Below are 26,089 nucleotides of genomic sequence, written 5' to 3'. Positions count from 1 at the left end.
GTCAGCGCGTTGTCAGTGTCCTCTTTGCTCCGCCATGTATTTTTCACTGCGTGAGAACATGGTTAAGGCGTGAGAGCGGCGTGGCTTGTCGGACATAGCAACAGTAACTAAAAGGGGCGGGTCTTTGTGAACGGTCAATTGAGATTTATTATTTTAATTTATTATCGTATTCATAAACACACTGGTTTGTTGTGCAAATTTTACTGTTTATTGCACTGTGTTGTTCTTCTAGTTATTTACCTATGCATGCTTCCTAAATTATTAGCCTACGTTTTGGCAAAACGTAAGAATAGGGAACATACAATGAACATTTATGGTCATATAGACATTTGACCTATATTTAAAACATCTGGTGGAATAACTAAAGAAGAAAAGGTGGTTGAAATTATAGGCTATTGAAAATCAAAAGGCAACATCTATCAGAATGCCTATTTCCCCGATGCATTGGCCCACTTTCAGCTAGTGGACTTGCTCATATTAGGGGTCACCTTCACACTATGGCATAATCACACATGGCAGGAAGACATTGTCATCAGAATCCCGGGTCATGTCATCACAATTGAGTGACAACTACATTCGTTTCACTGCTTCTCTTATCTGTATCTTTCCATCATAAATCACTGTTCTTTATGTGGCCTGTCTGTCCACCCCCTCAGTCCTGTGTTCTGATCACCACATGGGTTCAGAAAAAAATGAACTTGGAGAATGGGAAATAAGTCCGAAAATTAGTCAGTGTTATCTCAGTAGGATAGCGCAAGATTGTTTTGGCCAACTACATGGAGCTTAAATTCTGGATGCTGTCAGTCACTATAAAACCATGAGATGGCCAGGGAATCAGACTTTCTCTTTCTCGTAATATTTAGGCCTAACAGTTTTTATGAAGGAAAATCAGTTTGGAAATACAATTTCATGGCTTTAAAAGGTATGATATTCATCGATTCTTGGGATAAAAATATGTCCTACAACTTTACCAGCCATAAGTTTTAAAATAGCTAAAGTACCATTCCATTTTTTTTTCTCTCTCTCTCTCTTTGGTCAAAATTCGCATTACATTGGCACTCATCATAAAACCACAAAACTTTCATATAGATTTGATTATATAAAACATATATTTTAAATAAACATTACAGTCTGCCATGTCCTGACAGAAGCAAGATATTCATTTAAAAACATTTATACCTCTTTTGTATCACAACTTTTTGTCAGCATTGTCATATGCTGGGGGGCTAATTCAAAATAATTCTCTATTACACAAGCTTTTTGTATTGTTCATATACAAGTACATGTTGAATAGGGGGAAAATGTTTTATGTGAAATGTTTTAAATGTGAAAACCAGTTGCATAATAATAAAATGTTATGCCAATATTATTACAATTTAAAATGTAATTTATTCCTGTGATGGCAAAGCTAAATTTTCAGCACATTAGTCCAGTCTTCAGTGTCACATGATCCTTCAGAAATCATTCTAATATGCTGATTTCCTGCTCAAGAAACATTTCTTATTATTATTATCATGGTTATCATTATGATGTTTTTTGTTTTGTTTTGTTTTTTCAGAAAAACAGAATTTATTAGAATTTCTTTGGTTGCATAATAAATGTCTTTACGTTTGATCAATTTAATGTATTCTTGTTGAATAAAAGTATTAGTTTTTTTTTTTTTTTTTTACAGATCTCTGTAGCTGCTCAGTAATTAAAAGCTGAACTGTTCTTTCTCTCGGTGTATTAGGATGCAGCGCAGTGCAGAGTCCTCAGAGATTTTATGTGTTATACTGACATCCAGTGGTACTGCAACAATGGACGTTGTTCATTGCCAATATTATATGCTCGACAAACAGGAATATTGTTTTAATCTGTGCTCGACTTTTGCCTCTAACTCCATGTCATTATCTAGAACAAAAATTCAGTTTGGCTGAATCACTGGTGTTTGATAAACAAATATCGGAATAACATAAAACTAAAGAAAATCTCGAACAGCTACATTTCTGCCACACTCAATATGGAAGACAACTACAGCCATGTTTCAACTTTCGGTATCAACGAGACGTAGTGACGTTCATGGGCAATAGAAACCAAAACTGTCTGTTTGACATGTAAACTTAAGCGATGGAGGAAGCAAAAGATATGAATTCTCGCTCTGATTTTAATATCACTTGACGCTGAATGCATGAGCGGTGCTCGTGCAGTTAGAGGATGTCGCGCGTTACAGCCGATCTGAATTTTCAAACACTTATCGAGGTAGGTTTACTGTCAACACCAGCGAGGCTGACTGTAATGTTTACTGAGCTAACAAGCTAATTACCGGTAGTGCATCAAGATAAAAACTGAGCCAGATGATATACTGAACTAGATATTTCAATATGAGCAGCTGTCCGGTCAGATATCATGATAAACTCCCTCAGGGATCTCCTTTCAGAATATTCAGTCAATTTGTTTACTTTGCGTTTGATAGTGGTGATTAAATACCAGGTTACCACAGTTTTATTGAAAAAAACAATTAACTATAGGCCTATTGGTTAATCTTCTATTAGTGAAATGTGTCTTGTTGACGTTGTGGTGCATCAGACAGGATCCAGATGTCACTATGTCCTGATCACTATCTTGACATTTTCTCAATAGTGTAATTACTGCTACCCAGATGATGTGCTTGATGACATCAAAGATGTGTCGGCAGTTTTCCCAAACCTGCAACTATACGTGGACTATTACTGTAAGTTGATATTTGAAAGCACAACAGTGGTCTAACAACAGATCTTTGTCAAAGTGTAGCAGGGGTAGTTTGGGTTATTTCACCCAAAAATGAAAATTCTGTCATCTTTTACTCACCCTTATGTCGTTCCAAACTCGTAGGACTTTAGTTCATCTTCTGATAACAAATGAAGATCTTTTGGATGACATCTGAGAGCTTTCTGTCCCTCCATTGACAGTCCACGCAACTGACACTTTGAAGCTTCATAAAAGAGATCGTAAAACTAATCCATATGGATTAAGTGCTGAAGAGACACAATCACTTTATATGATGAACCGATTTAATTGAAGCTTTTATTCACATAATAAACATTCCTCAACTCACACATTAGTTGTGGTAAACGGAAGCGCACACAAGCATGTTCGCTCGACGTGCAAGAACCAATGAGGTTTGTTCTCGTGTACGCAGCACTTTGAGCTTCCGCAAGAACCAATGAGGTTTGTTCTCGTGTACGCAGCACTTTGAGCTTCCGCAAGAACCAATGAGGTTTGTTCTCTTTTGTTAAAGCACTTATAGTTGAACTTCTGTTTATGTTCGTTGGTCTGTTATCTCAATAAAATCCTAAATTCAATCTGTTATATTAATACATCGAACAAAACAACAACAGTTGCTAACACTTAAACTAAAATTACATATACATTTAAACAAATTCAAAATTTTAATAAAAAAGCAGTAGTTAAATGGATTATGGCAGTCGTTTCATGTAAATATATTGGGGAGATCAGGGCTAGTTGTCACACAGGAAAACTAACTATGTCTAACTATGAGTCAAAGGTCTAATTACAGAAATGTGTCTTTTTTTCAAACAGAGGTTTTCAAACACATTTGTTCAAACCCCGCTTAAATTAAAATGTTTTTTGTGACTTCTAAACTGAAACTTCAATATCACCAACAGAACAGTGGACACAATAAAACCACAATGGCATACATGCAGAGAAAAATTAGCGGATAGATTTGAACAAAATGTCATAAATGTCAGGTTGTGGCAAGTTGTCACATGTTTTAAAAGTTATTATTTAAAAAATTTTTTGCTTTGTGTTTCATAATTACTGTTTAAATTTTGCCTATAATAGCCTTCTGAAAGGCCTGTAATAGTCTGCATACCCTGCAATTGGGGGATATTGTCGTACAAGTTCAACACGTTTCTTTTTTTACTAAAAAATAACAGCGAGCTATGTTATAAATAACGTGCTATGTTCAATAGCATTTTTTGTTACCAAGACTAAAAAGACAAAAAAAAAATGATCTAACAAGTCCACACCACAGCTATAATGATACCGACACTAATTTAAGGAACGATATAGTTGAAATCACTTTCAGAATTATTATTTTTTTCAGCTGAAAACGATTCATAGCCAATCAAAATCCATCCAGATTCATGGAACATAACTATAGCATACCTGGAATAAACATAACGTCATCGTCCATTGGCATGGATGCTAATAAACACTATCTTTCATAAGTTTGGGGGTTTTTTTTCAAATGTTTTTGAAAGAAGTCTCTTATGCTACAGTAAAAACAGTAATATTGTGAAATATTATAACAATTCAAAATGTAATTTATTCCTGTGATGGCAAAGCAAAATTTTCAGCAGTTATTACTCCAGACGTCAGAGTCGCATGGTCCTTCAGAAATCATTATAATATGCTGATTTGCTGCTCAAGAAACATTTCTTATTATTATCGATTTTGAAAACAGCTGTGGTGCTTCATATTTTTGTGGAAACCATGATGGATTTTTTTCAGGATTCTTTGAGTATGTGGTAGATTTTTCTTATTACGCACCTGACTATGTCTCCTACACCTTGGGCGTCTCCAATCGACACCAAAGCGTCTACAGTCGACACTTAATAATCTTTATACTCTAGCACTGCGTCTACAGTCGACAACTGGCTTTAAGTTGGACGACGTCTCGTCCCTTTTCCTATAACACTATCAAAGTGTCTAGTTAGCTTCCCTTACTAACTTTCTGCGCAACATTAACTAGACAGACTCCAAACAATGCCTTTGAATATGGTTTAATCACGGCCGGAGGAACTCAGACAAATTTCAGAGAGAATCCCACCAGCAAAAAGAATACAACAGTTTTTATAGAATAGGAGAATGGCAAAAATGGCATGATACATTACATAATTTCCCTACAATTTGACTGGTTCTTCATATGCAAACCCTTCTGTTACTAGGTAGAAGCAACTTAGATCTCAAATCACTAAAAAATGGAAAAGGTTAGAAGTTCAGTTGATTACTCAATATGTCATGAGACTATTCTAGACTGTTATATTTTTGATATTGTCTTGCCAGCATCTCAGAATTTTCCACTGGTTTCGACACAAACTTCTGAGTACATTTTGTTCAAGTGTTAGAATGTTAGGCCTAAAAGAGAAGTAAAGTTAGATGTTAGAATTAGAATTTATTGTTATTGCATGGTAGTGTAGTAATCTTTATAGTTTTAGTTCTTAGTGTGAATTGACCTTAAGGTATGTGCCTATACAGAAATTGACTATTGAAAGTATTGAACACTGATAAATATTCACTGGCGTACAGATTGTACAGATTATCCCTGTCTTCTATATAAAACGAAAACTCTTAAAAACAAGTGTATAACCGATATGTAGAATTTTTGCTTACTGTGCACATTTTCTTGCATGTGTATTTGCTGAGTCCGATTGTCTTCTCTTTTTACAGTCTATCCCAACAATGATAAGAAGAAGTTGGTTTATTTGGGTGGCACTGTTCCTGTAACATATGAAGGTAAACTGGTTTCAGAAGATCTACTGCAACATATAACTCATCCCTTCCCATGTTTATGTTGTTCTTTGTTCTTTATTTATTCTATTGGCTTTCCACCAACTGAAACTCATATGGTTTGTTTTATGTTGTTACAAAGACTCCAAGTACAATATTCCAGTTTGCATCTGGATCCACGAGACCCATCCCAAAAATCCACCCAGGTGTTACGTCTGCCCTTCACCCTCCATGGTTATCAATGCTAAAAGCAGCAATGTTGATGACCATGGTCGCATTCTTCTCCACTGTCTCAGCAACTGGAAGATTGTAAGTCAGTTATGTAGTTATTTCACCATTACTTCTTTGAAGTTAATCATTTATATTTGTCACTCTGGATTTAAATGTTTGATTTCCAGGGGTGGTCAAACTTGTCTATAGTTCTGGAGGAGATGATTGCCGCCTTTCAGCGCGAAACTCCTCTATTTGCCACCTTCCAAACCCCTCCACTATGTTCTCAAGCAAAGCACCTGCCGGCTGAACTGGTAGTTCAACCGAATCCTGTTTCATCCTATGGCAGGTCAGTGCATGTTTTGAGTTGCAGCTTAGTCATTCTTATCAAAAGCATTAGGCCTCAGTCTCTGTTTATCACCTTTTTAATGATCAGTGGTACTGATGTTGTCTTCAATTTTCTTTTTTGTTGTTTGTGCAGCAGCTGGCCACATACAGGCAGCAGTTCAATGCAGAAGACGTCAACAGCTCAACACGAAGCGTCCACTTCATCTGTGCCTCAGCGTGCCAGCAACAGTAAACATTGATTTTTCTGCTGAACATTAGTCTTGCATAGATTATTCACTACTTCAGATTTTCAGTTTTATGCATTTTTTTACTCTCTATATACACCAGTGTTATTTTAGTATTATTGAGTTAATATTAGAGTTTTTATTAAATTGTGGTTATTTTTCTGTTTTAATTTTAATTTTAGTAAAAGTATTGTAAATGTTTTTGCCATTTTTATTAGTTTTCAATATTTTGCTATATATATATATGTCCATGTAGTTTTTGTTATTTTTAGAAAATGAAAACTGTTGACTTGGCAACTAGCTAAAAAGTTTTAATAGTTTTTTTTATATATATATATATATATTTTTTTTTTCAGTTAACTTTCAAATTTCAAGTAACAAAAATATTTTCTTATGGTTTTAGTTTTAGTTAAATATAATAACCCAAGTCATTCACAGTCATCACTATAATGTGTTGAAATAACAGCTGAATGAATTCATACTTGCATTGCCCATCTGATCACCACAGTTCAGTTTGTGAGAGGATGTGATCTTTAGTGAGTTGGTGAATAAAGCTTAAATCTCCATCTTGGAAGCAGAAAGCAGGCAGCATGCTGATCCATTACAGTTTCCGAGATTATCGATTTAGTGCTATGAATTAATGTTTCAGACTTTCACTTTTGATTCCTGGCTAACCATAATGTTTCCTTCACTAGTCCTACCCAAGAGTACAAAGTCCCAAATGAACCTGAATCAAGTCAGTGAAACAGAGATGAGTGGGGTAAGGAGATCATACACGCAAGAGTTGCTGGATTTTGGAATCACATTTGATGCACAAGCTTTGGACACCAACCACCAAACAAACCCATTCATTTCTCCTGCCTCAGGTAATATGTTTATGTAATATGTAAATATGTTCAGGCGATATTTTTAAACACCCTTTGTACAGTTTTGAACTAATTAAAGATTACCTCTGCTTCAGCTCCCATCAGCAGTACTTCTAATGTAGATGACATAGACGACATGTTCAAAAGCCTTCAGTTACAAAGAGTTGTCAACGTATACCAGTTAAGCAACAGGGAGAAAGGTAAATTACACATCATTTAACCTTGTTTTTAAAGACATGTGGCTTTTTGTGCGAGTATACTCTTAAAAGATGACAAAATAAACGTCTTATCTTTTTAAACATACTATGGCATCATTTTAGGTTTGAACCCTTTCATATAAACACATTTTATAAATATTAATACTTTTGTCCATCAATTTGTATATTCTCAAATGTCAGGGTGGAACAACTGCAAACATGGCTCTTTTATTATGAATTGACAAGGTAATGTCAGTAAACATGATAATGCATCATCCAGAGGAGCCCAACTGGTCCTTATGGCAGAATGAAACAATTTGTAGATCTCTCTCAAATACTGGTAAAAATTTCTAATTTCAAGTATGGGTAGGTTGGTACACTTTTATGTCAGGTGGTACAACTACAGTATGTATACACAGCGCTCGCAAAATCGCCTGCCCGACGTCCCGGGGCGTTGTGTTTTCCAGTCGGGCTACCAAAATGCATAACCGGCCTGCCCGACGGGCTATCTGAAATAGTGTTCGCTTCAGTCTTGTTATAATCAGATTCAGCGCGTTATTTATCTTCAATCCGCAGCGGCGCGCACGTCAGAAAGAGAGAGAACAGGGTGTGCGTGTGTTCATCTGAGTCTCATTGGTCTGTCACTCATTGGTCGGTGGTGCTCGTCAATGTCAGAATATTTGAGATGACCAATCAAATCAAAGTAGGCGGGCTTTATGTTCACAAGAAGCTGCTGAGCGCGAATTTGAGCAGAGCGACTCGCTTCAGTTTACGGTCAAGTGCGAGATAAGATGTAAGTAGCTAAACTAAACATTTCATATTTAACAGCTTTTTTAGGTCATAAATGTGAAACAAATGACAAAAATAATCAGGCAAATGAATATACTTTTGTCTAATTTCGCCATTTTGAACTGAAAATAGGCCTGTAATGTGACTAATAATTAGTTTACTGTCATTGTGAGGGGACATTAGCATTAACAAAGCCATTTTCATCATAGGCACAAGAATAATAATGAATGTGTACATGTTGAGAATTAATATACAATTTGTAGCCTTCAGTAAATTAAAAAAAGTTCAGCTTTAGGTGGGGAAGAACCAGGGCAAGATGAGGAGACTGAGAGAAAAAGAAAGAGTGATGGATAAGAAGTGAGAGCAGGTATCATCTACTGCCCGCTGACATGGTTTTAAAGCTATTTCTTATCCTTTTTGGGCCTTCAAACATCTTGAAATGGACATATCAGAGAAATAAAAAATTTGAACCCCCTAATAACTTTAAATGTAGGACCTCTTTGATTATAAAGCCCTGTCTACGGCCCTGTATTAAGAATAAGATCAATAATGAATGTGTACATATTGTGAATGAATTTAATAAACTTAGTTAGGCTACCTAGCTTTCCTAGAAGCTTTCAGTAAATTAACGTGTCTGAGAAAATGATTCATAAATCAACCTGTCAGTTGACCCTTTGTTAACTTTCTTCACTGACAGACAAAAATGAAAAGCCTATATCAGTCAAAGCTCAGCTTTAGGAGGGGAAGAGACAGAGCAAGAGAAAAACAAAGAGAATAGGAGTGTGATGCGAAAAATAAGGAGAGAAAAATAATCAGCTGCCCACTTACATGGTTTTAAAGCTATTGTTATCCAATTTTTTTTGCCCTTCAAAACATCTTAAAATGCACATATGTAGATCAGAGGAATCAAAATTTTCTCGGGGGAGCCCCCGAACCCCCCTAACTAGCATATCTCACATTCAGGACCTCAGTGATGAAAAAGCCCTGCCATCTCCATGTTAATGAAACTAGTTAATAGTGAGTATTAGACCCTAAACTAAAGAGTTACTTTTATTTTATTTTATCATACCCTCATTGGGGGCTGAGCCACAGACACAGACTGATTCATGTTCCATACTGGTCACACAAATTTCAGTTCAGTTATTACCAGATGCATATTTGTTGATATTTGTGTTTTGAAAAAGTTTTTGATTCATTGTTTTGACTCATAAATATTCTACATTAAAAATTGTAGTCTTTTTATATGGGCTAGTAAAATTCATTTCGGGCTACCAAAATCTGAAGAGTGCCTGCCCGAAGGGCTACCAGCGATTTTGAAATTTTGCGAGCCCTGATACATACAACTATTTGGCTGTACCACCTGACAATTAAATTTTATTTAACAACTGAAACTTGTTTAAACAGTTTGTTCATGACTCAAAAAATATGCATTACATCAGTTTTGAAAAGATTTTTAAAAAACACCTTTTTTGAAGCTTTATTTATCAATGACACACATATACTGTATATATAGTGTGTGTGTGTGTGTGTGTGTGTGTGTGTGTGTGTGTGTGTGTGTGTGTGTGGTCTGATGGCTTATAATAATGTGGACAGAACAACCTCATAGCTCACAGTAGGTCTATCTATAATTGTTTATAAGTTATTATTAAATGTCAATTTCCCATTGGAGATAGTGAATGGAATTTTTACTTTACATTCTACATCTTCCGCAGACGAAAAAGTAGCTAATCAAGATTCATGGCTATAAAGTAGCTTCAATATGTCCCACCCAGATCTTGTTTCAGTCGGAAATACATCAACACAGGAATTGTCAAGCAGTTTAACTGGATTATAATTGAGCTTGAACTGTCCAATTGCTGGACATTCATTTTCTGAATTTAAAACAGATGTATTGAACAGTATAGCCGTTTCTCAATATGCGTTCTTGTCTGTACTTGTGTTCTTGTGGACTTGTGAAACGTCATCAGTCGCTGCCCAAGTACTGTTCCAATTCAAAGTTCACATCTAGCCAAGTCCAGTTCAAATCCCCGGATCCGCCCCTTTTACCAAGGATGCATCGAGAGGTGACTTGTGCGGACTTGAGACAGCCAGGTATCCCAGAATGCATCTCACACCAACCAGCAAGCGTCAATAGCAGAGGAGAAACCCCGCGTAATTTAAAAATACTGCTGTTATTGTGTCACGAAATGTAGTTTCCACCAGGCGAGTTTTTAAGAGTTTTTCAGGCGAGAATGTAGTTGTTTAAAGCTCAAATCTTTGGTTTATTTATAAAGATAGCGCCTATTTGAAAATTTGATTTGACGTTTTCGAAGTTGTGAGAACCAGGCAATCGGACGCTCGGTGCTCATGTACCCTGCCGAGAACAGCCTTTCCTCGGCTAGTCCTTCTGACGTTTGCCGCTGGCTCGGATGTCTCTAGTGGTTTAACATGAGATAAATCGTCTTGTGTATATCTAACGGACGATTTATTTATTTATTTTATTTGTCTCATTAATCTATAATTTGTTCCCTGGCAAAACGTTAAGCTGAGGGCAAAGTGAAGTTTCATAGCTTTATTTAGTCTATTTAACTTTAACATTGTAGCCTAGAGAGCTGACTTATGTTTGACTGAATCGTTTGCTTTATTATTGTATAGCTTCTTATACCTTTTAGGCTATTTATACTTTTATAATGGCTATTATTGATCATTAAAACTGACATTTAACAAAAAAGGTTATGTCATTTTATTTTATATATTTAAAACATAAAATATTTTATTATACATGTTGCCTACATTCTCTTCACTGTATGTACATATATAATAAAATAAAATGACACAACCCTGTCTCTTTTTGCTAAATGTTAGTTTTAATGATCAATATTATAATGTTTTTTATTTATCATATTTTTATAATGAAAACAAAAAGAGTCAGGGTTGTGCTTTATATTTCATGTTATAAACATGCAGTGAAGATAATCAATTGCGTTGCCTGAACCACATTTGTGTGGCCATTATGTTTAAGATTTTTTTTAAATGAAAATGAAAAGAGGCAGAGTGGTGGTTTATAACATGTTTTGTTTTATTTGTAGCCTAGATATACATAAAGAGATAACCGGAGTAGCCAGAGCGAGCTGAGTGACGCTATCAAGTACGCCGCTGTTCCATTTGCAGAATTATCGGACTTGCGTCCTCCCGTCCTCGAGAGTTCGTTCTCCTGAGTCGAACTTGTCAAGTCCGAACTACCAAGGACTCAAGTCCGAACTTTGCGTACTTGGTATTGAGAAACGGCTTATGTATGTTCAGCGTAACATTCAAGTGATTGTAACGTTGTTCCAGTTTGTACTGGTGCCTCTTACACACATTGTATAAAATAATGCTAACGTTACACTGAATAAAAATTGACTTTAATTTTCTCATGAAGATGTTCTTAATGCTGGAGGACCGTGGCAGGATCGTGGTGGGAGTCCCAGGGTTCACCCAGGATTAGTGGACAACCATCACAAGGTGGTGGTGAGCAGGCTTCCTGTGGGCATCTCTCCCAGCAAGATGAAGAACAAGCTCACCATCTACTTCCAGAGAAAGCAGAATGCAGGAGGAGAGGTTCTGGATGTCAAATACCCTGCAGCACAGCCAGACCAGGCCTGGGTGCTCTTCAGAAATCAGAGAGGTACTATGGGACATAACTGGTAACCAACACTAAACAAAATTTACTATTTCAATGAAAAGTTTTAATATCCACTTTTGTGTTTTCTCAGATGCAGAGCATGTTCTGAGGCAGCCTGACAGGGTGATTAGCATTAACGAGCAGGGATTTCTTATTCAGCTGAAGAAGTTTGAGGACATGGAGGTAAGAGAAGGCCAAATCAAGATAGCCTTTTCACCTATTTTTCACTCACCCATTTTGTACAAGATTGCATTATACAAAGAACCTACTGTCAGATCCCAGATGGAGTCCAAGGTGAGAAAGCCGAAATGTTTAAGAGCATTTTGAGTCTGGAGGGGTGCAGTTTCAGCTCCACAGATGTACTGGAAGCAGTGCAGTCATGCCGAGACCTCCCTTCTGCTCTGAAATATCTCTGCCACGATTGCCCTATATGCCAGGAGCAAGTTTCCTTCAACAGGGTGAGAATAAATGAATTGTGTTCTTGACCTAAAAATATTGAGCCACCTTGAAAATGTTATTTACCTCAAATGATAATTATGCATTATATTGATATTTAATGATAATAATTAATACACTACTGTTCAAAGGTTTTGGGCCAGTAATACATTTCTTTTTTTAATGAATTAATACTTTTATTCAGCAAGGTAGCATTCAATTGTTGCAAAAAGAATGTTACAAAAGATTTATATTTCAAGTAAATGCTGGTCTTTTGAACTTTCTATTCATCAAAGAATCCTGAAAAAATGCATTGGGTTTTCTCAAGAAATATTAAGCAGCACAATTGTTTTCAACATTGATAATTAGAACTGATTGAGCAGCAGTATTAGAATAAATTTCTGAAGGATCATGTGACACTGAAGACTGGAGTAATGATGCTGAAAATTCAGCTTTGCTATCACAGGAATAAATTACATTTTAAATGATTAGAGTTGTTTTAAATAGTAATAATATTTCATAATATTATTGTTTTTACTGTATTTTCAATAAAATAAATGCAGCTTAATAAGCATAAGAGACTTCTTTCAAAAACATTTAAAAAAGTTCTATTTATTATTATTCACTTATTATTGTAATAATCATATTACTATGGTTATTACAATATTTAATACTAACATAATTAAATGATTATGATTACTGCAAATTCAGGACTTAATTTTACAGAGCATTTATTTTAAGCATAAAACTCTCTCACTCTGGCCCCAAGACATCCAGCCATTCTTATTGTTTTAGCCATGATATTAGTTATATCATATTATTGTACACATGAGGATAATACACTGTAGGATATATCTCTTTCATAGTCCTAAATGTAGTATCTGCCTCTCTTTTCCACTTCAGATGGTCACTATGACACACTGCTCTTGCACATTCTGTGAGAGCTGTTTTAAGAAGTACTTCTCCTCTGTCATTAAGGAGAAGAATATAGTACATGTTGTGTGTCCCCTCTGTAATCTTCCCGATGTACGAGGAGGCCGCAGGGAGGAGTCTATGGAGTATTTCAGTCTACTCGACACACAGGTGTGGAGCTTTTTTTATCTTGTGCCTGATTCATTGAAATATAGACCATATGAAATTGAATATAGAATATGACTAACTGTAAATGTTTTTGTATCTGTAGATCAGGTATTATTTAGACCCCGAGATCCATGAGCTTTTCCAGAGGAAGCTCAGAGACCAGGCACTGCAAGAAATGCCCAACTTCCGCTGGTGTGCACATGTAAGTTCCATCATTCACAGATCATTTATAATGCTGTATAATGTCAGGTCTGACCATGATAGCAATTTATGTCTGGTTATATTTTTGTAAAGTTGGTAAAACAGTTTTTTTTTTTTTTTTAGTGTTGCTTTGGACTACTTCATGAAGCAAACAGGCTGAGGATGGACTGCCCCAGCTGTGGGAAAAGCACATGCTTTCAATGTAAAAGGCCGGTAGGTTTTACCTTTGAAAACCACAATGTAATGCTTTGCATCATATTCCTTAGGCTACGTTCAGACTGCAGGTAGTAGTGGCTGATTTTTTTGCTGATACGTGTCTCAGAACAGTGTGAGCAGCACAAACCACATGGTATGTGGTTTCTATTCTGATTTGGGCCACTTTCTTATGTGGTCCTAAATCAGATACAGGTCTGGGTCCATAATGTATTCACAGAACATTTTATCATACCACTTAGAGTTCTCCTAAATAGCAGTAAAAGTTCTTAAGTAAGAGTTTATTCTTAAAATCTATTCACAAAGCTGCTGAGACCAACTGTTAATAAGGAATAGAGAGAGGACTTAAGCTAAGAGAAAAGGCGGGGTTGAACTCGTTGCTATGGATGATCTCAACATGCTTACTAACTATGGCCACAGTGATTGGCTGATTTAGTTTTTGTCAGTGAAAATCGAAAATCATAGAAATATTAGTCACAGAAATATTGTAGAACAAGGTATCATGTTACCATATTCAAATAAATGTTTTAAAATAAAATGTTGCCGTATTCAAATAAAGGTTTTAAAATAAAACATGTTGTCATATTCAAATAAAGATATTAAAATGTAGGCTAAGTGTCACTAATTAAACAAGTATATGTTCAGCTAATTGTCAGCCACTTACATTGTCTGCATCTTGAAAGATTGCAGAATTCAAATGACAAATGATGTTTTATAAACAAAGCTCGAGAGGATCGAGGCATATATACATATATATACTCAGCCGACTTTTTCTGCATCCCTCCGCCACCCCGACTCCTCACTCTCGGCTGGTTCCTATCCCCAGTCGTGGATACGGGGGAGTATTCTGGGTTTGGGCTAAATTCCGAGCTCGGAGCCCTCGATCCCCTCGGACATCACGCCAAAAATGCTTATTTTACTCTTTTACTTTTTTTGATTATTTGTAAGTGTGAACTCGTGAAACAACTGCCACAGGTAATGGGACATGGTTTATTTATTAATTTATTTATTTTTGACATTTTTTGCCTTTTTATTATGATAGGGCAGTGAGTAGATAGGAAGCGAAGTGGGAGAGAGAAAGGGGGGACGGGATCGGGAAAGGTCCACTAGCCGGAACTCAAACTCCGGTCACCTGAGCTTCCCAAAAGGCTATTGGCTCCGACAATGGGACATTATTTTCAACTCGACTGCAATGCTTTATTCTACATAATCAATGCATATTGCCTATACATAAATTAACTTTTATGTTATGTCATCACAGATGAAAGTCTATAAATCAAAATATTGATTGCATTTATGAAGAAAAGGTTCAACACCCAAGGCTCAGCACCTATTATAGTGTACAATGTCTTTGGGTGGATTTTAGGATTGTTTGTGATTTGGTCTTAATGATTTAGGAGTCCTCTTGACTACCCCTAACTTTTCACAGATTTAGGATCTGGTTTTAGCTCTAAAATGCTTTGTGAAATACTCTTAGAGCAAAAATTTAGGAGTCCTACAATTAGGACTGACACACCCATTATTTTTAAGGAGTTTCTCCTAAATCGGCAAGTCAGGAGCTACTTAAGCCTACTTAGCCTTAAGATGTTTTGTGAATACGGCCCCTGATGTTTTGCAATGCGACCTCAGTCTGAACAGTCATATCAGAATTCATACAACTTTTACGTCACTCTAGATCAACATTTATCAAAATTTTGCGCTGATGGGTGTCATTCAAAAGATTTTACATACTGGTTGTTCTTTGTTCGCTCAGTGAATATGGAAGATGGCAGTTAGTCAGTCATTATAAAAAAATGTTGCTAGAAAGAACATGTAAAACTGGGGCTGTTGAAAATGGTGGCCAGACAAGTACACATCTGAAGTAAACCATTCTTAGGCTGTTTCTCAAAATGCATTCTTAAGTGATCTTACATCTTTCTGTTTTTGTACTACGTCATCATCAACCGTCAAAGTCTGTTTCCAATACTCAAGAACACAAGTACAGAGAACATGTGAAAGTACCCGGATGTGTTCTTAATATCAAGAATGCATCAAATATTGACTTGAGAGTATTGAACGGTTAAAAATCCCAGAAGTCATCTCAGGCGGACTACGTACGGAAGCCTGTAAGCTTGCTCTCACTCAAGAGATTCCTGCTGAAAGCTCGTAAATACGTGACGGCTCATGAAAGCAAACATTTGTTGTTTTGTTTGGCATCATTTTAATGAAGTTATAAATACCTGGAGAAAGACTGTAGTACTTTTTAATTGGCATATATAAAAGAATCTTAAAGTTGACAAAGCGTAACATTAAATATACGTCTTCAAAAAAAAAATCAAATAATAGCAGTTAACTAAGTACATTTTTTAATAGGTTATGACATCTGTGAAGTTAAGTTTTATTTATTGTGTATTGGATGATGCTGTCCCACTGCCTAAAATGTGCTGAACGGTCAGTTGAGCAACAAGATCACAGCACATCTCAATTCACACAAAGATGCGTTGTGTCCTTCCTAGTTCGTTCTTTCAAGGGAGCCTGGCAAGAACAGTCTCCGCGAGAATGCAAGTCCGTTCTTTGCATTCTTAGAATTGAGAAGCAGCCTTATTGTTGATTCCCTGCATTGTGATTGTACTTGTTATCTCATATTTATGGATGCTGTTGATCTGATGCTTGTTTTCTAGTGGGCTCCACAGCATGAAGGAATCTCATGTAAGAAGTTCAAAGAGTGGGAGCAGCTCAACAGCCCCGAGTACCAGAACTCAAGGCTGGAGCAGCTCCTCAGCAGGAACAAAATAGGTAAAACAAAAACTCTCAATGACGGTTCTTGGTGCAAAGTTTCTTGTTGGAACTTTTTACCAAGTTGTAACATTCTCCATGACCCTTTCAGACTGTCCAAAATGCAAATTTCGCTTCTTCCTGGCTAGAGGAGGCTGTTTGCATTTCAGATGCACTCAGTGCCAGCACGAATTCTGTGGAGGCTGCAGTCAGCCATTTAAACAAGGCTCTGTAAGTTTAGTTTTCTCAGCAGTTGTCAGTGTAGTTACCACAGAGCTCTGTATCAATTAATTAGCATCTGTTGTCCTTACAGGCCTGTAATTTTTCAATCGAGTGCACAGCTAAAGGGTTACATGCTCACCATCCTCGAAACTGCCTATATCATCTGAGAGACTGGAGTGTCCCGAGACTACGGACCCTGCTGCAGGTGACAGACGTCTCTACTGTAATCTAGCATAAAGGCCCCGATATACTTCAAGCGAAATCAAAGAGCAAACTGGTTTGATGTCAAAATTAAGTTCTTTTCACGAGTTCAAAATAGCTCACCAAAGCTGGTAAACACCTTCGAACTACCATGGCGATTACGTAGTGGGTAGGTGTGCTGTGAGGCTCCGCCTTCTCCAGTTCATTTCTTCTATTCAGTCCGTTGAGATCAGATGCATATAAAACATGAGCACACTGGAAAGCTGCTTCATTTAAAGCAATGCATTGTATAACGTGGATTATAAATAAACATGACGTGACTTGACTGGAGTGCTGAACTGCTAAGCTCATGCAAACATATCTGTCGCAATGATCAGATGCTTTCTTAACTGCTGTTTTCTCACCGCTGTCATTTTTGTTGTGTTTGTTATTCAAAGAAATAATACATATTACATATTCATCTAAACACCGCTCTCAGCAGTATGGGTGGCGTCAGATGACGTTCACTAACCGTATACCGCTGCTCATGTATTTCAAACTTCTTTTTACCCCTAAGCGAAGAACGAAAAAGAACTTCATTGTGAGTTTATCGGGGCCTTAAACCCGAAACATTCATCGTACCCTGCCGTAGTTAAAATTGGCTAAGCTACATTTATTTATCTTTTCAGCACTATGGGATATCACATCCTCTCATGTTCAGCCCCAAAGATTCGGTGGGGAGACACTCTAAAGGTACATCATTTGAAATAAGCCTACGTGTGAATATCGGATGTTTAGATGTCACATTTCAGTGCATGTTCAAATGTGTCCTTGTAGGCATCTGTGGTGTAATGGAGGTCCAAGAAACAGGAGCTGTGAAAGAGGAGCCATGTGGTCGACAAGCCGGGTACAATGGTTACTGCACGTAAGGAGAACTTACTTTGATAATCCTTTATCATTCAGTGAAATATGTTCTGCCATAAATACAAACCCAGAGATTTTCTCAAATTTCGTGCTCTCTTTTAGGTTACATTATAAAGAGTGTCTGGTGGAGCTTATAAACAATAGTGCACTGGATCCTGTGGTACTATTTGATGGTGCAGAGTTGAGGGTAGAAATGGACCGCTGGAAAGTGCCAGTCCCAGACAAACAACCTTTAGAGCCCGATCACCGGTACGAGGACAGACTGCGGCAGGTTAGTGCTTACTGGATTTAAAGCATTCATGTTACTATGTAATAGACCAAAGCATCACTTGTGCACTGTGTAGTTAAACTGTCATATCCTGTCATTTGAGACAACAATGATTATTGTACATAATAAGGGAGTTCTAAGTGAAAATAATAATGCCATAAAATGCACATTGTTGTCTTGTGGTTTTAATTGAACCACCTTAAAGAACCCACGCATTCATAGTTATTTTAATGTCGTTTAATAAGGAATAATAATAAGACAATTTCTGGTTCTTTAGCTAACGTTATCATCGCTTTTCTTTATGTACTTTAAGTACGAATACCACAACGATGTTAGACAACCCACATCATACATAAACAGTTTTTTTTAGAAAACTATCATGAGTACAGTCTCAAAAATACAATTTATAAGAATTTATTATAATATTTTTATAATCATTTACATATTTTGTTACACGTAAATATTACATTTATACATTAATAATTAAAAAAAATATATATCTTTTTTGTGATTCTACCTAGCAGTATTTGTTTGCAAAGTCTTTAAAGAAATACAGCCATACTTACAGTACATATACAAGCTCACACTGTGACATTAATAAAACAATGAAATTGTTAGTTGCAATTATGTGTTAGCCAGAATGTTATGATTGTGATTGCTTCATATCATATCAAGTGTTGTATCCTCTCAGATCTTAAAAGAGAGGGTGGGTCTGACCAGAGTGGCAGCTCCTGGACTGAAGACAGCTGCTCTTCCCACACCGTCCCCCTCTTCTCCTCCTGTAGCGGGAGCTCCATGGTACTCCATCTTGAGCCGTGCCGTGCCTGAGGAATCCCAGCAACTATTACTGCTGACTGATTGAAGAGCATGGACTGTATATGCAATTTTGCTGTCACTATTAACACAAACGAATTGGCAAATCTCTGGATCCAGCCAAATTGTTCTTCAATACATTATAATGGAGAAAAAAAGAAAGTCTTTCTTACCCTTACACACATTTTAATGTTATGTCAGTGGAAAATTATGCCTTAAAATGAGCAGAACGACCAGCAATTCCAGATTTTTATCCGTTTTTACAATATAAGCACTAAAGTTTCTGTATCATACTTATAGTCACTTCACATAATGCTACTTCTCTTAAAGCTTGTGATTTTCAAAACTTCTGAAGTTCTCTAATTGTTGGCTGTGAGTATCTACTCATACTTGTTTTAACTGTTTTATATTAATTTTATATTAAGTCAGCATACAGTATATGCATTATACTGAGCACAAGTTTGCACTTTTGGCCCTTGTGAAATGGGTATTAGCATGATCTGTAAGAAGTATGAGAGGTTATGTGTTGCAAAGTTTATTATTTTCTGTGTGAATAACGGTGAATAAAACATTTATTTTCTCACAGTCTCATTTTTCTGTTTATGAATGATGAAATAACATGGCTGTTAAAACCAAAGCCTAACAAGTTTGTGTGTGTGTGTGTATATTTTCAGCTGCCAGAAATATTTGTGCTTTTTTTTTTTTTTTTTGTATTAGAAGTTTTTCCAAAAAAAAGCTGGCATTGGAGCTGTTTACTGTTGGAATCACTCCGCTTGTCGGTATTTGTCCGTGCCAGACAGACGCTCTTTCAGCAGGTTACATTGTAACGCCAGTAAGTGGGAGAAAGTGGCTTTTTGTGTATTTTACTAAACCGATTCATGCAAAACACTCATTCGGAAACCCAACGGCTGATTCTGCTTTGAAGTCGGCAAAAATAAGTAAGGTCTCAAAGGTAAGTTACTCATTAACTTACTGTTTATTGAACTGCTGTATAAAATATACAAGTAACATATTTAATGGCAATGAATTGGACATTCAATAGCTAAACGTTTATAATCAAACATCTGCACATAGCTTTAAACAATACATTTTTCACCATTGTAAGACAGAAATCATTTATGCAACATACAAAAGATGATAAAGTGTACTGAATTTAAAATGTACTAATAATATCATACTTCAATAGCACAGGAGCTTTCTTCAAAATACGTTTTATTTTATACTAGGGTCCACCGGTGCGTCATCTCTAACAGCTGAAAATGCCTCAATCTCTTTTATGATTCTCTCTCCAATTATGTTGTTATTTGCTGCAACAACTCTTCTAGACATCATGTCCATCGGTCCACCTGTGGGCATTTTAGGGGGGAAAAAACATGCTAATACACAACAATCATTCAAATTTAATAAAATAAGTAATTTCTAAAAACACATATTTTGGAAAAGCAAAATACTGACAAAAATAGAGTAATGAGATACAGTTGTTGTTAACATTCAAAATAGTGTTATTGTTATCCAACACTTTTTTAAAATTGTTGTAAAAATAAAATAAAAAATAAAACTTAAGCTTTGAAAAAAACTTAAATGATAAATGTTGCCTTGGCAACTAACTGAAATAACATATCGTCAGCCTCATAGCATAATTGCCTAAGTCTTTTTTTTTTAAATATCACTTGGGCAATTATGCTATGAGGCTAACGATATGTTTAAGTATAAAAATAACTGAACGCTAGCAAGAGCTCTTTTTACCTTCAACATCCATGAGAACTCCTCCTGCCTCTGAGACTATGACTGCCGCAGCTGCTACATCCCAACAGTGGATCCCAATCTCATAATAGGCCTCTACACAACCAGATGCAACCAAGCACATGTTGATGGCAGCAGATCCAACACCACGTATCCTTAGGAAGGAAATGAATATTCAAGAGGTATTTGTTAATGCACATTACAGTATAATCGTGTACACATGAGCTGTGTGTGGAAGAAACGTGGCACATACCCATGAACTGGCAGACACAAGATCTTCCTCATACTAGAGAAAATCTTATCAACAATTTCAGGATCTCTATTAGAGCCAAACTCTGTAGCGATGATTGACTGGTTAATCTCTGTTATATGATTTGGAAACAATTGGAGAGAATTCAGATGACTGCCAACAAACAAACATGGATCAACATGCTCAAGAAGAAAGGTCACCTTTTTGGTCCGACACTTGCAGCGGCTGTCCATTGCAAAAAGCACCCTTCCCTTTTCGAGCAGTGTACATCTTGTCTTCTATGCAGCTATATACCACACCAAACTCTAACTGCAATAGAAGAATGATGAGTTTGACAGACACTCTTCCCACTGGAAAACTTCCAAACCTTCCAAAGGCATGATAAATGATCAAGAAAACAAAAAAGTGCATTTGAAAGCAAATGATGCTTACCGTTTTGTTGACAGCAAAGCCAATGCATATAGCAACACATGGATATCTGGACAAAGGAAAGCATATTTAGTGTCGCTCATGCTAGAAAAGTATGAAAAGTCGCAAAGTATAAGTCAAATATGTAATTGATCAGATATATCATGTCTGACATATCATTCTAAGACTGAACTGAAAACACAGACTGTCCTTACAGTCGTTAAGTGTGTCCCCGACTTAAGGGTTTCTCATAGTGATAAAAGTCATTTAACTTTCCTGAACATATGCCAGTGGGGTCCAAAATTGAGACCACATTGAAAATCTGGGGTTTAAAATCCCATTTAAACCTGGAAATAAACTGAAATTTTTAAGATTAAATAAAATAAATAAAAGTTATGCCTGAAAATGAATAAGAAATTTTGACTTCATGACTTTTTTACTCAAATTGTCATGCTGATTTAGCCTGGCTAACGTCAGACCAAGTCTCATTGAGACTTGGTCTGGGAACTACGTGTGCATTTTCTCGTATTTGAGGCGTGGTTTACGAATGCCCAGAGCCGTTTATTGGGCGCTATGAATGTCTATCAAATGCGCCTGTACGTAGCTCATAGCCAATCGCTTCAATTATACCAGATGACGTATGTAGAGTGACAGAAATTCGACGAGGAAAAAGACGATGGGTCAAAGATTTATTTGTACACGATGGCGTTTAGCGAATATTACCGTTTGTGCAAGATAAACATGAGGGTAGAAGGTAACGTCGAGTCTGATATAAACAAACTGCTTCGGTGTCGTCATCATCTTGCTGCTCCCTCCCCGTTCTGTGATTGGTTCCCTTTTTCAGGGGAAAAATTGTTCCATGGTGTCCAGACTGCCTAGCAGCGTGAATAGAATCGCGCTGCGAGCAAGGCAGTATGGGGAAACCCAGGCTAATGCTGATTTATAATTTGTTATTAAAAATAGTTTTTTACATTTTCATTTAAAAAAAAAATGTATAACATTTATAACACTATACTTTGTATTATATGATCTTTGCATCAAATTACAAAAAATATTTTACAAGTGAAGGTGTTTCTATTACAGCGGCTGTGGGAGTGACCAACGCTATCTCACGACCAATTCGTACGAGTGAGTGAGTGGCTAATGAATTTGTACGATTTGTCTAAACCCACGTGATGGGTAGGTTTAGGGGTGGGGTCAGGTGTAGGTCATTCTTACGAATTCATACGAATTGGGCAACTCGTAAAATATGTACGAGTGAGGTCGTATGAATTCGTACGAATTAGCCACCTTGTAAAATTCGAACGAATTGCCATGAGATCGGGTTGGAGTGACTGTAAAATTGACGTCTTTCTCTCTTTCGACTGCCGTTATCAATCTCGCTCTATTTTTTTCCTCTTTTTGAAAGTTGTGAAAACACTATTGTGGAGTTTTTCTTTTGCTATTTGAGCAAATGGGAACACAAAAAATATATTTAATGTACTCTCTCATTCACCGCTGTATACTTATTCAGGGTTTCTCAAACTCGGTCCTGGAGGGCCACTGTCCTGCACAGTTTAGATCCAACCCTGATCAAACACACCTAGCTGTGAGTTTCTAGTGATCCTGAAAACATTAATTAGCTTGCTCAGGTGTGTTTGATCAGGGTTGGAGCTAAACTGTGCAGGACAGTGGCCCTCCAGGACCGAGTTTGAGAAACCCAACAATGGCGACTTCCGCTTCTGACAACCCCGGAAATGTGAAAACGGTCTATTAAATTATGACATATTTAATTGTTTTTTCTTTTCTTTTTCTTTTTTTTAATTTACATTTATTTAATTTCACAAGTGGTCCGAGACCTTTGAACCCCACTGTATCAGTGAAAACAATTTTAATTACCCATGCACAAAGTTAGTGGTCCCATCCACAGGGTCAATAATCCATGTTGGGTTTTCAGTCAAAACACAAGGTTCTCCTGCAGCCACTGACTCTTCACCAATGAAACTGAAACAAACAGGAGCAGACTATGGTATATTCTGTTTACTTTAGATTCAATATGCTCTATCTTGGAAACTTCTGACCCTGTATTAGCATGAAGAACTCAATACCTGTGTCCAGGAAACTTCTCCTTCACTGACGTAATAATAAGTTGCTCCACATTCTGGTCTGTTTTAGTGACCAGGTCAACAGAAGAGCTTTTACACATGATCTTTAGGTCATTCTGCAAAGTATCCCTTACAATCTGAGGACAACAGAGATAATAAGGTTTCAGTACAAGAAAATTACAACAACAAGAAAATTGCATCGTTTAAACGAACGATGGTATCTCACCTCTCCTGATTTCCTGGCCACAGTCACGGCATGGTCCATAGCATCCTGCCAAAGGTCAGGCATTGTGAGAGCCCCTTTCTGATTGGACATAAAAACATATTTATTCTCATCAATATCAGATGTATATTAATATGTAATGTTGCTCTAAATCGATCCAGGAGTCCGAGTCACACTAGATAAAAGCTGCATTTTAAACCTCATTTTATTTGACGAGGCAGCTTGTTACTGATTAATTCCATATTTTTACCACTTTTCTGGCAGTCCCTTAATCCCAGCACACACTCCTTATATAGTGTTCTTTCTATAAATAGGCCTCCAACTGGGTCGAGGACTTTCTTTAAAAAGCCCCTACCCTAGCAAAAACGTACTAGACTCTTTAGGCCAATTCACACAGCACAGACAAACACCAACAAACACGTTTGTTGGGTCCCCTGTCGGCGTCTGTTGTCGTTGGTCGGGGTTTGTTTTTATTTTTTTACAGTCTATGGTTTTCACCCAACTGAACATGTTCAATCAAAGTTATTTGGTGTCTGTTGGGCTGTGTGAACATGACAGTTATTTTTCATAACATTCTAAATACATCGGCCAACTTGTTGGTGTTTGTCTGTGCAGTGTGAATTGGCCTTTAGAACAAAAGATTCGATATAGAACCTAAAAGGGTTCTGTCAGGCTCAGGCGCTTCATATATAGAACATTTGAGTTCCCATTATAGGATCTTATGGATCTAGTTTTAATGAATTCATTTTAATTCATTATTTATTTGGATTAAATTGTATTAATTAAACAGCCCATAAACATACGTAATCGCTAGAAAAAAAATGAATAGCCTAACCCATTAAACATTAAAGTTTTATGTAATCATTTGAGAACCTTAAAAAACAAAACAAAACAAAAACTTACATAGAATATTTTTGGCGTTAATGTTTTACCTGCTGCAAAACCTACATCAATTATAATAATGTGTCTTTCATTTAAGCTCCATTTTGACAGTGGTGACTAGTAGTAGTCATTTCCACCTCATCTAATTTCCACCACATTTTGCACAATAAATACTGAAATTGTGTGCACTTATTTCACTCTCTGTTTAGAATCATGTTTTTGTTAGATATCTCTTAGTTTAACATTCAAAGTCTAAGTCGAGGACAAGGGTAAACATAAAAAGCTTAACGTTAAATCAGCTGACAACTAGAAACCCAGCAATATCTGACGGTACTTGAGCATTTTAAGCATTATCCATAAAGTGTATGTCTGAGCAATGCATAGGCCTACGTGTTCATCCTAAAACTGCATGACAGATGAGTTCTAGCTCATCTTTAGTGAAGATACTGTACAAATCTGCTTCCTTTCATCGCCATTTATCATTTAGCCAAATATAAACATCGGTGCAAACAATGCATTATGATCTACGCGTATATATAACGACAATCCAAAAACGAACTTGACACAATAACACAATAATAACACAAACATCTTACCAATCAATGACCGGCGAAATGAAGACTTTCTGCTGTTAAGATTGTTGTGTTTCCGGGTTCTTCTTGAAGGACCCGACGAGATAAACCATCGGCTTATTTTCAAATAACTGCCTAAGCATTTCGTACAATGAAATATCCAACTTCTTCTTTTATGTAGTTAAATACTATACGTTTAAATGTTCTGTTTAGCACATAGGTGCGTTCTTAAAAAAAAATTATATCTTACTGATGCGCATGCGCCGTATGTCTTTCTTTCTCTTAGCATCCCTATGACAGCCTGACCCTTTGAACTGGGCATGTAGTATATTAGCTATGAATCAGTATTTAAATGTGAAATGCTGTGAAGTGTATTCTCTGAATTTACATTTGTTCTTTGGACAACAGAAATCTCTCTATTTTTACTTTTCAAGAATAGACATCATAAAAAATAAAAATAAATAAATTGTAACAGGTCTTCGTGCTTCTTTTCATTGTTGTATTACATGGATCAGAATAGATTTTTGTAAACAAACAAAAAAAAGAATACTACTCGACTTTGTTGTCCCAACCTTTATTGCAGCACTCAAACAAAACATTTACAGTTGTTTACAGATTTGTGTCACCCAAAACTCCCTATATTTTCAATGCCTCAATAACTTAAAATGAGTTAGCCTATACAGCAGGATTTCATGTAAACCTCTGAATAGAAAGCCTTGAGTAAACATCTGTTTGTATGTGGATTTCAATAAAAAAATACCCCTTATACAAATGGTGTTATTGCTGGTCGTGAGGTGTCTGTCCCTTAGAGCACAACCCATACTAAAGCTGCTATACCCAACCTTTCACATATGGCTTTGAGAAGTTAACACTTTTGTAGAATTAATTCAATTTGACTATAAAGTGTCAAATTCTAAATAAAATAATTCCTTAAAAATCCTAAACAAGAAATGAATACCACTTTAAAAATTCACATTGACTTCAAAAGTGTTAGGGGTCAAAAACACCCTCTAGTTTTGTAGAAAGAAGAAAACCCTAAAAACTACATTGCAGCCATATGTTATGAA

The 26,089-nt window shown here is 36.5% G+C and overlaps 2 protein-coding genes across 4 annotated transcripts; one reads left to right on the top strand and one right to left on the bottom strand.

The window, feature by feature from the left end:
* Positions 1 to 2,046: 2,046 nt before the first annotated feature.
* On the top strand, positions 2,047 to 19,448 carry LOC307161996 (E3 ubiquitin-protein ligase RNF31). 3 transcript variants are annotated; one of them, XM_079877029.1, is made up of 21 exons: positions 2,047 to 2,238; positions 2,620 to 2,710; positions 5,434 to 5,499; positions 5,636 to 5,802; positions 5,892 to 6,052; positions 6,188 to 6,279; positions 6,971 to 7,141; positions 7,237 to 7,341; positions 11,528 to 11,773; positions 11,862 to 11,953; positions 12,046 to 12,228; positions 13,109 to 13,288; positions 13,389 to 13,487; positions 13,610 to 13,699; positions 16,360 to 16,474; positions 16,566 to 16,684; positions 16,767 to 16,880; positions 17,545 to 17,608; positions 17,693 to 17,780; positions 17,882 to 18,050; positions 18,739 to 19,448. In XM_079877029.1, exons 1-21 carry the CDS (start codon positions 2,194 to 2,196, stop codon positions 18,907 to 18,909), a joined length of 2,628 nt encoding a protein of 875 aa, XP_079733155.1. In that variant the 5' UTR covers positions 2,047 to 2,193; the 3' UTR covers positions 18,910 to 19,448. The 3 variants fall into 3 exon arrangements, with proteins under 3 accessions (XP_079733155.1, XP_079733154.1, XP_079733156.1); XM_079877028.1 differs by having other exon boundaries at positions 6,185 to 6,279; XM_079877030.1 differs by lacking the exon at positions 2,620 to 2,710 and having other exon boundaries at positions 6,185 to 6,279.
* Positions 19,449 to 19,800: 352 nt separating this feature from the next.
* impa1 (inositol monophosphatase 1) lies at positions 19,801 to 25,298 on the bottom strand. Its single transcript, XM_079876433.1, has 9 exons — positions 25,047 to 25,298; positions 23,572 to 23,649; positions 23,349 to 23,482; positions 23,140 to 23,244; positions 21,286 to 21,331; positions 21,054 to 21,162; positions 20,857 to 20,965; positions 20,607 to 20,758; positions 19,801 to 20,206 (listed from the first exon to the last, which is right to left on the bottom strand). Exons 2-9 carry the CDS (start codon positions 23,632 to 23,634, stop codon positions 20,073 to 20,075), a joined length of 852 nt encoding a protein of 283 aa, XP_079732559.1. The 5' UTR covers positions 23,635 to 23,649; positions 25,047 to 25,298; the 3' UTR covers positions 19,801 to 20,072.
* Positions 25,299 to 26,089: the final 791 nt, after the last annotated feature.

This window comes from Squalius cephalus (assembly GCF_949319135.1).
Source record: "Squalius cephalus genome assembly, chromosome: 7".
Lineage (NCBI taxonomy): Eukaryota > Metazoa > Chordata > Actinopteri > Cypriniformes > Leuciscidae > Squalius > Squalius cephalus.
The sequence above is the reverse complement of the archived record's forward strand: the minus strand, read 5'-3'. Positions and strand labels throughout refer to the sequence as shown.

Excerpts from the sequence above, each read along its gene's own strand:
- LOC307161996 (XM_079877028.1), top strand. The coding sequence starts at position 2,194 with ATGTCGCGCGTTACAGCCGATCTGAATTTTCAAACACTTATCGAG. Across the intron at positions 2,239-2,619 it reads ATTTTCAAACACTTATCGAG|TGTAATTACTGCTACCCAGA; the intron begins GTAGGTTTACTG and ends TTTTCTCAATAG. Across the intron at positions 17,781-17,881 it reads GGGTACAATGGTTACTGCAC|GTTACATTATAAAGAGTGTC; the intron begins GTAAGGAGAACT and ends GCTCTCTTTTAG.
- impa1 (XM_079876433.1), bottom strand. The coding sequence starts at position 23,634 with ATGCCTGACCTTTGGCAGGATGCTATGGACCATGCCGTGACTGTGGCC. Across the intron at positions 20,759-20,856 it reads TTGTGTCTGCCAGTTCATGG|GATACGTGGTGTTGGATCTG; the intron begins GTATGTGCCACG and ends TTCCTTCCTAAG. Across the intron at positions 20,207-20,606 it reads AGTTCTCATGGATGTTGAAG|GTGGACCGATGGACATGATG; the intron begins GTAAAAAGAGCT and ends AAATGCCCACAG.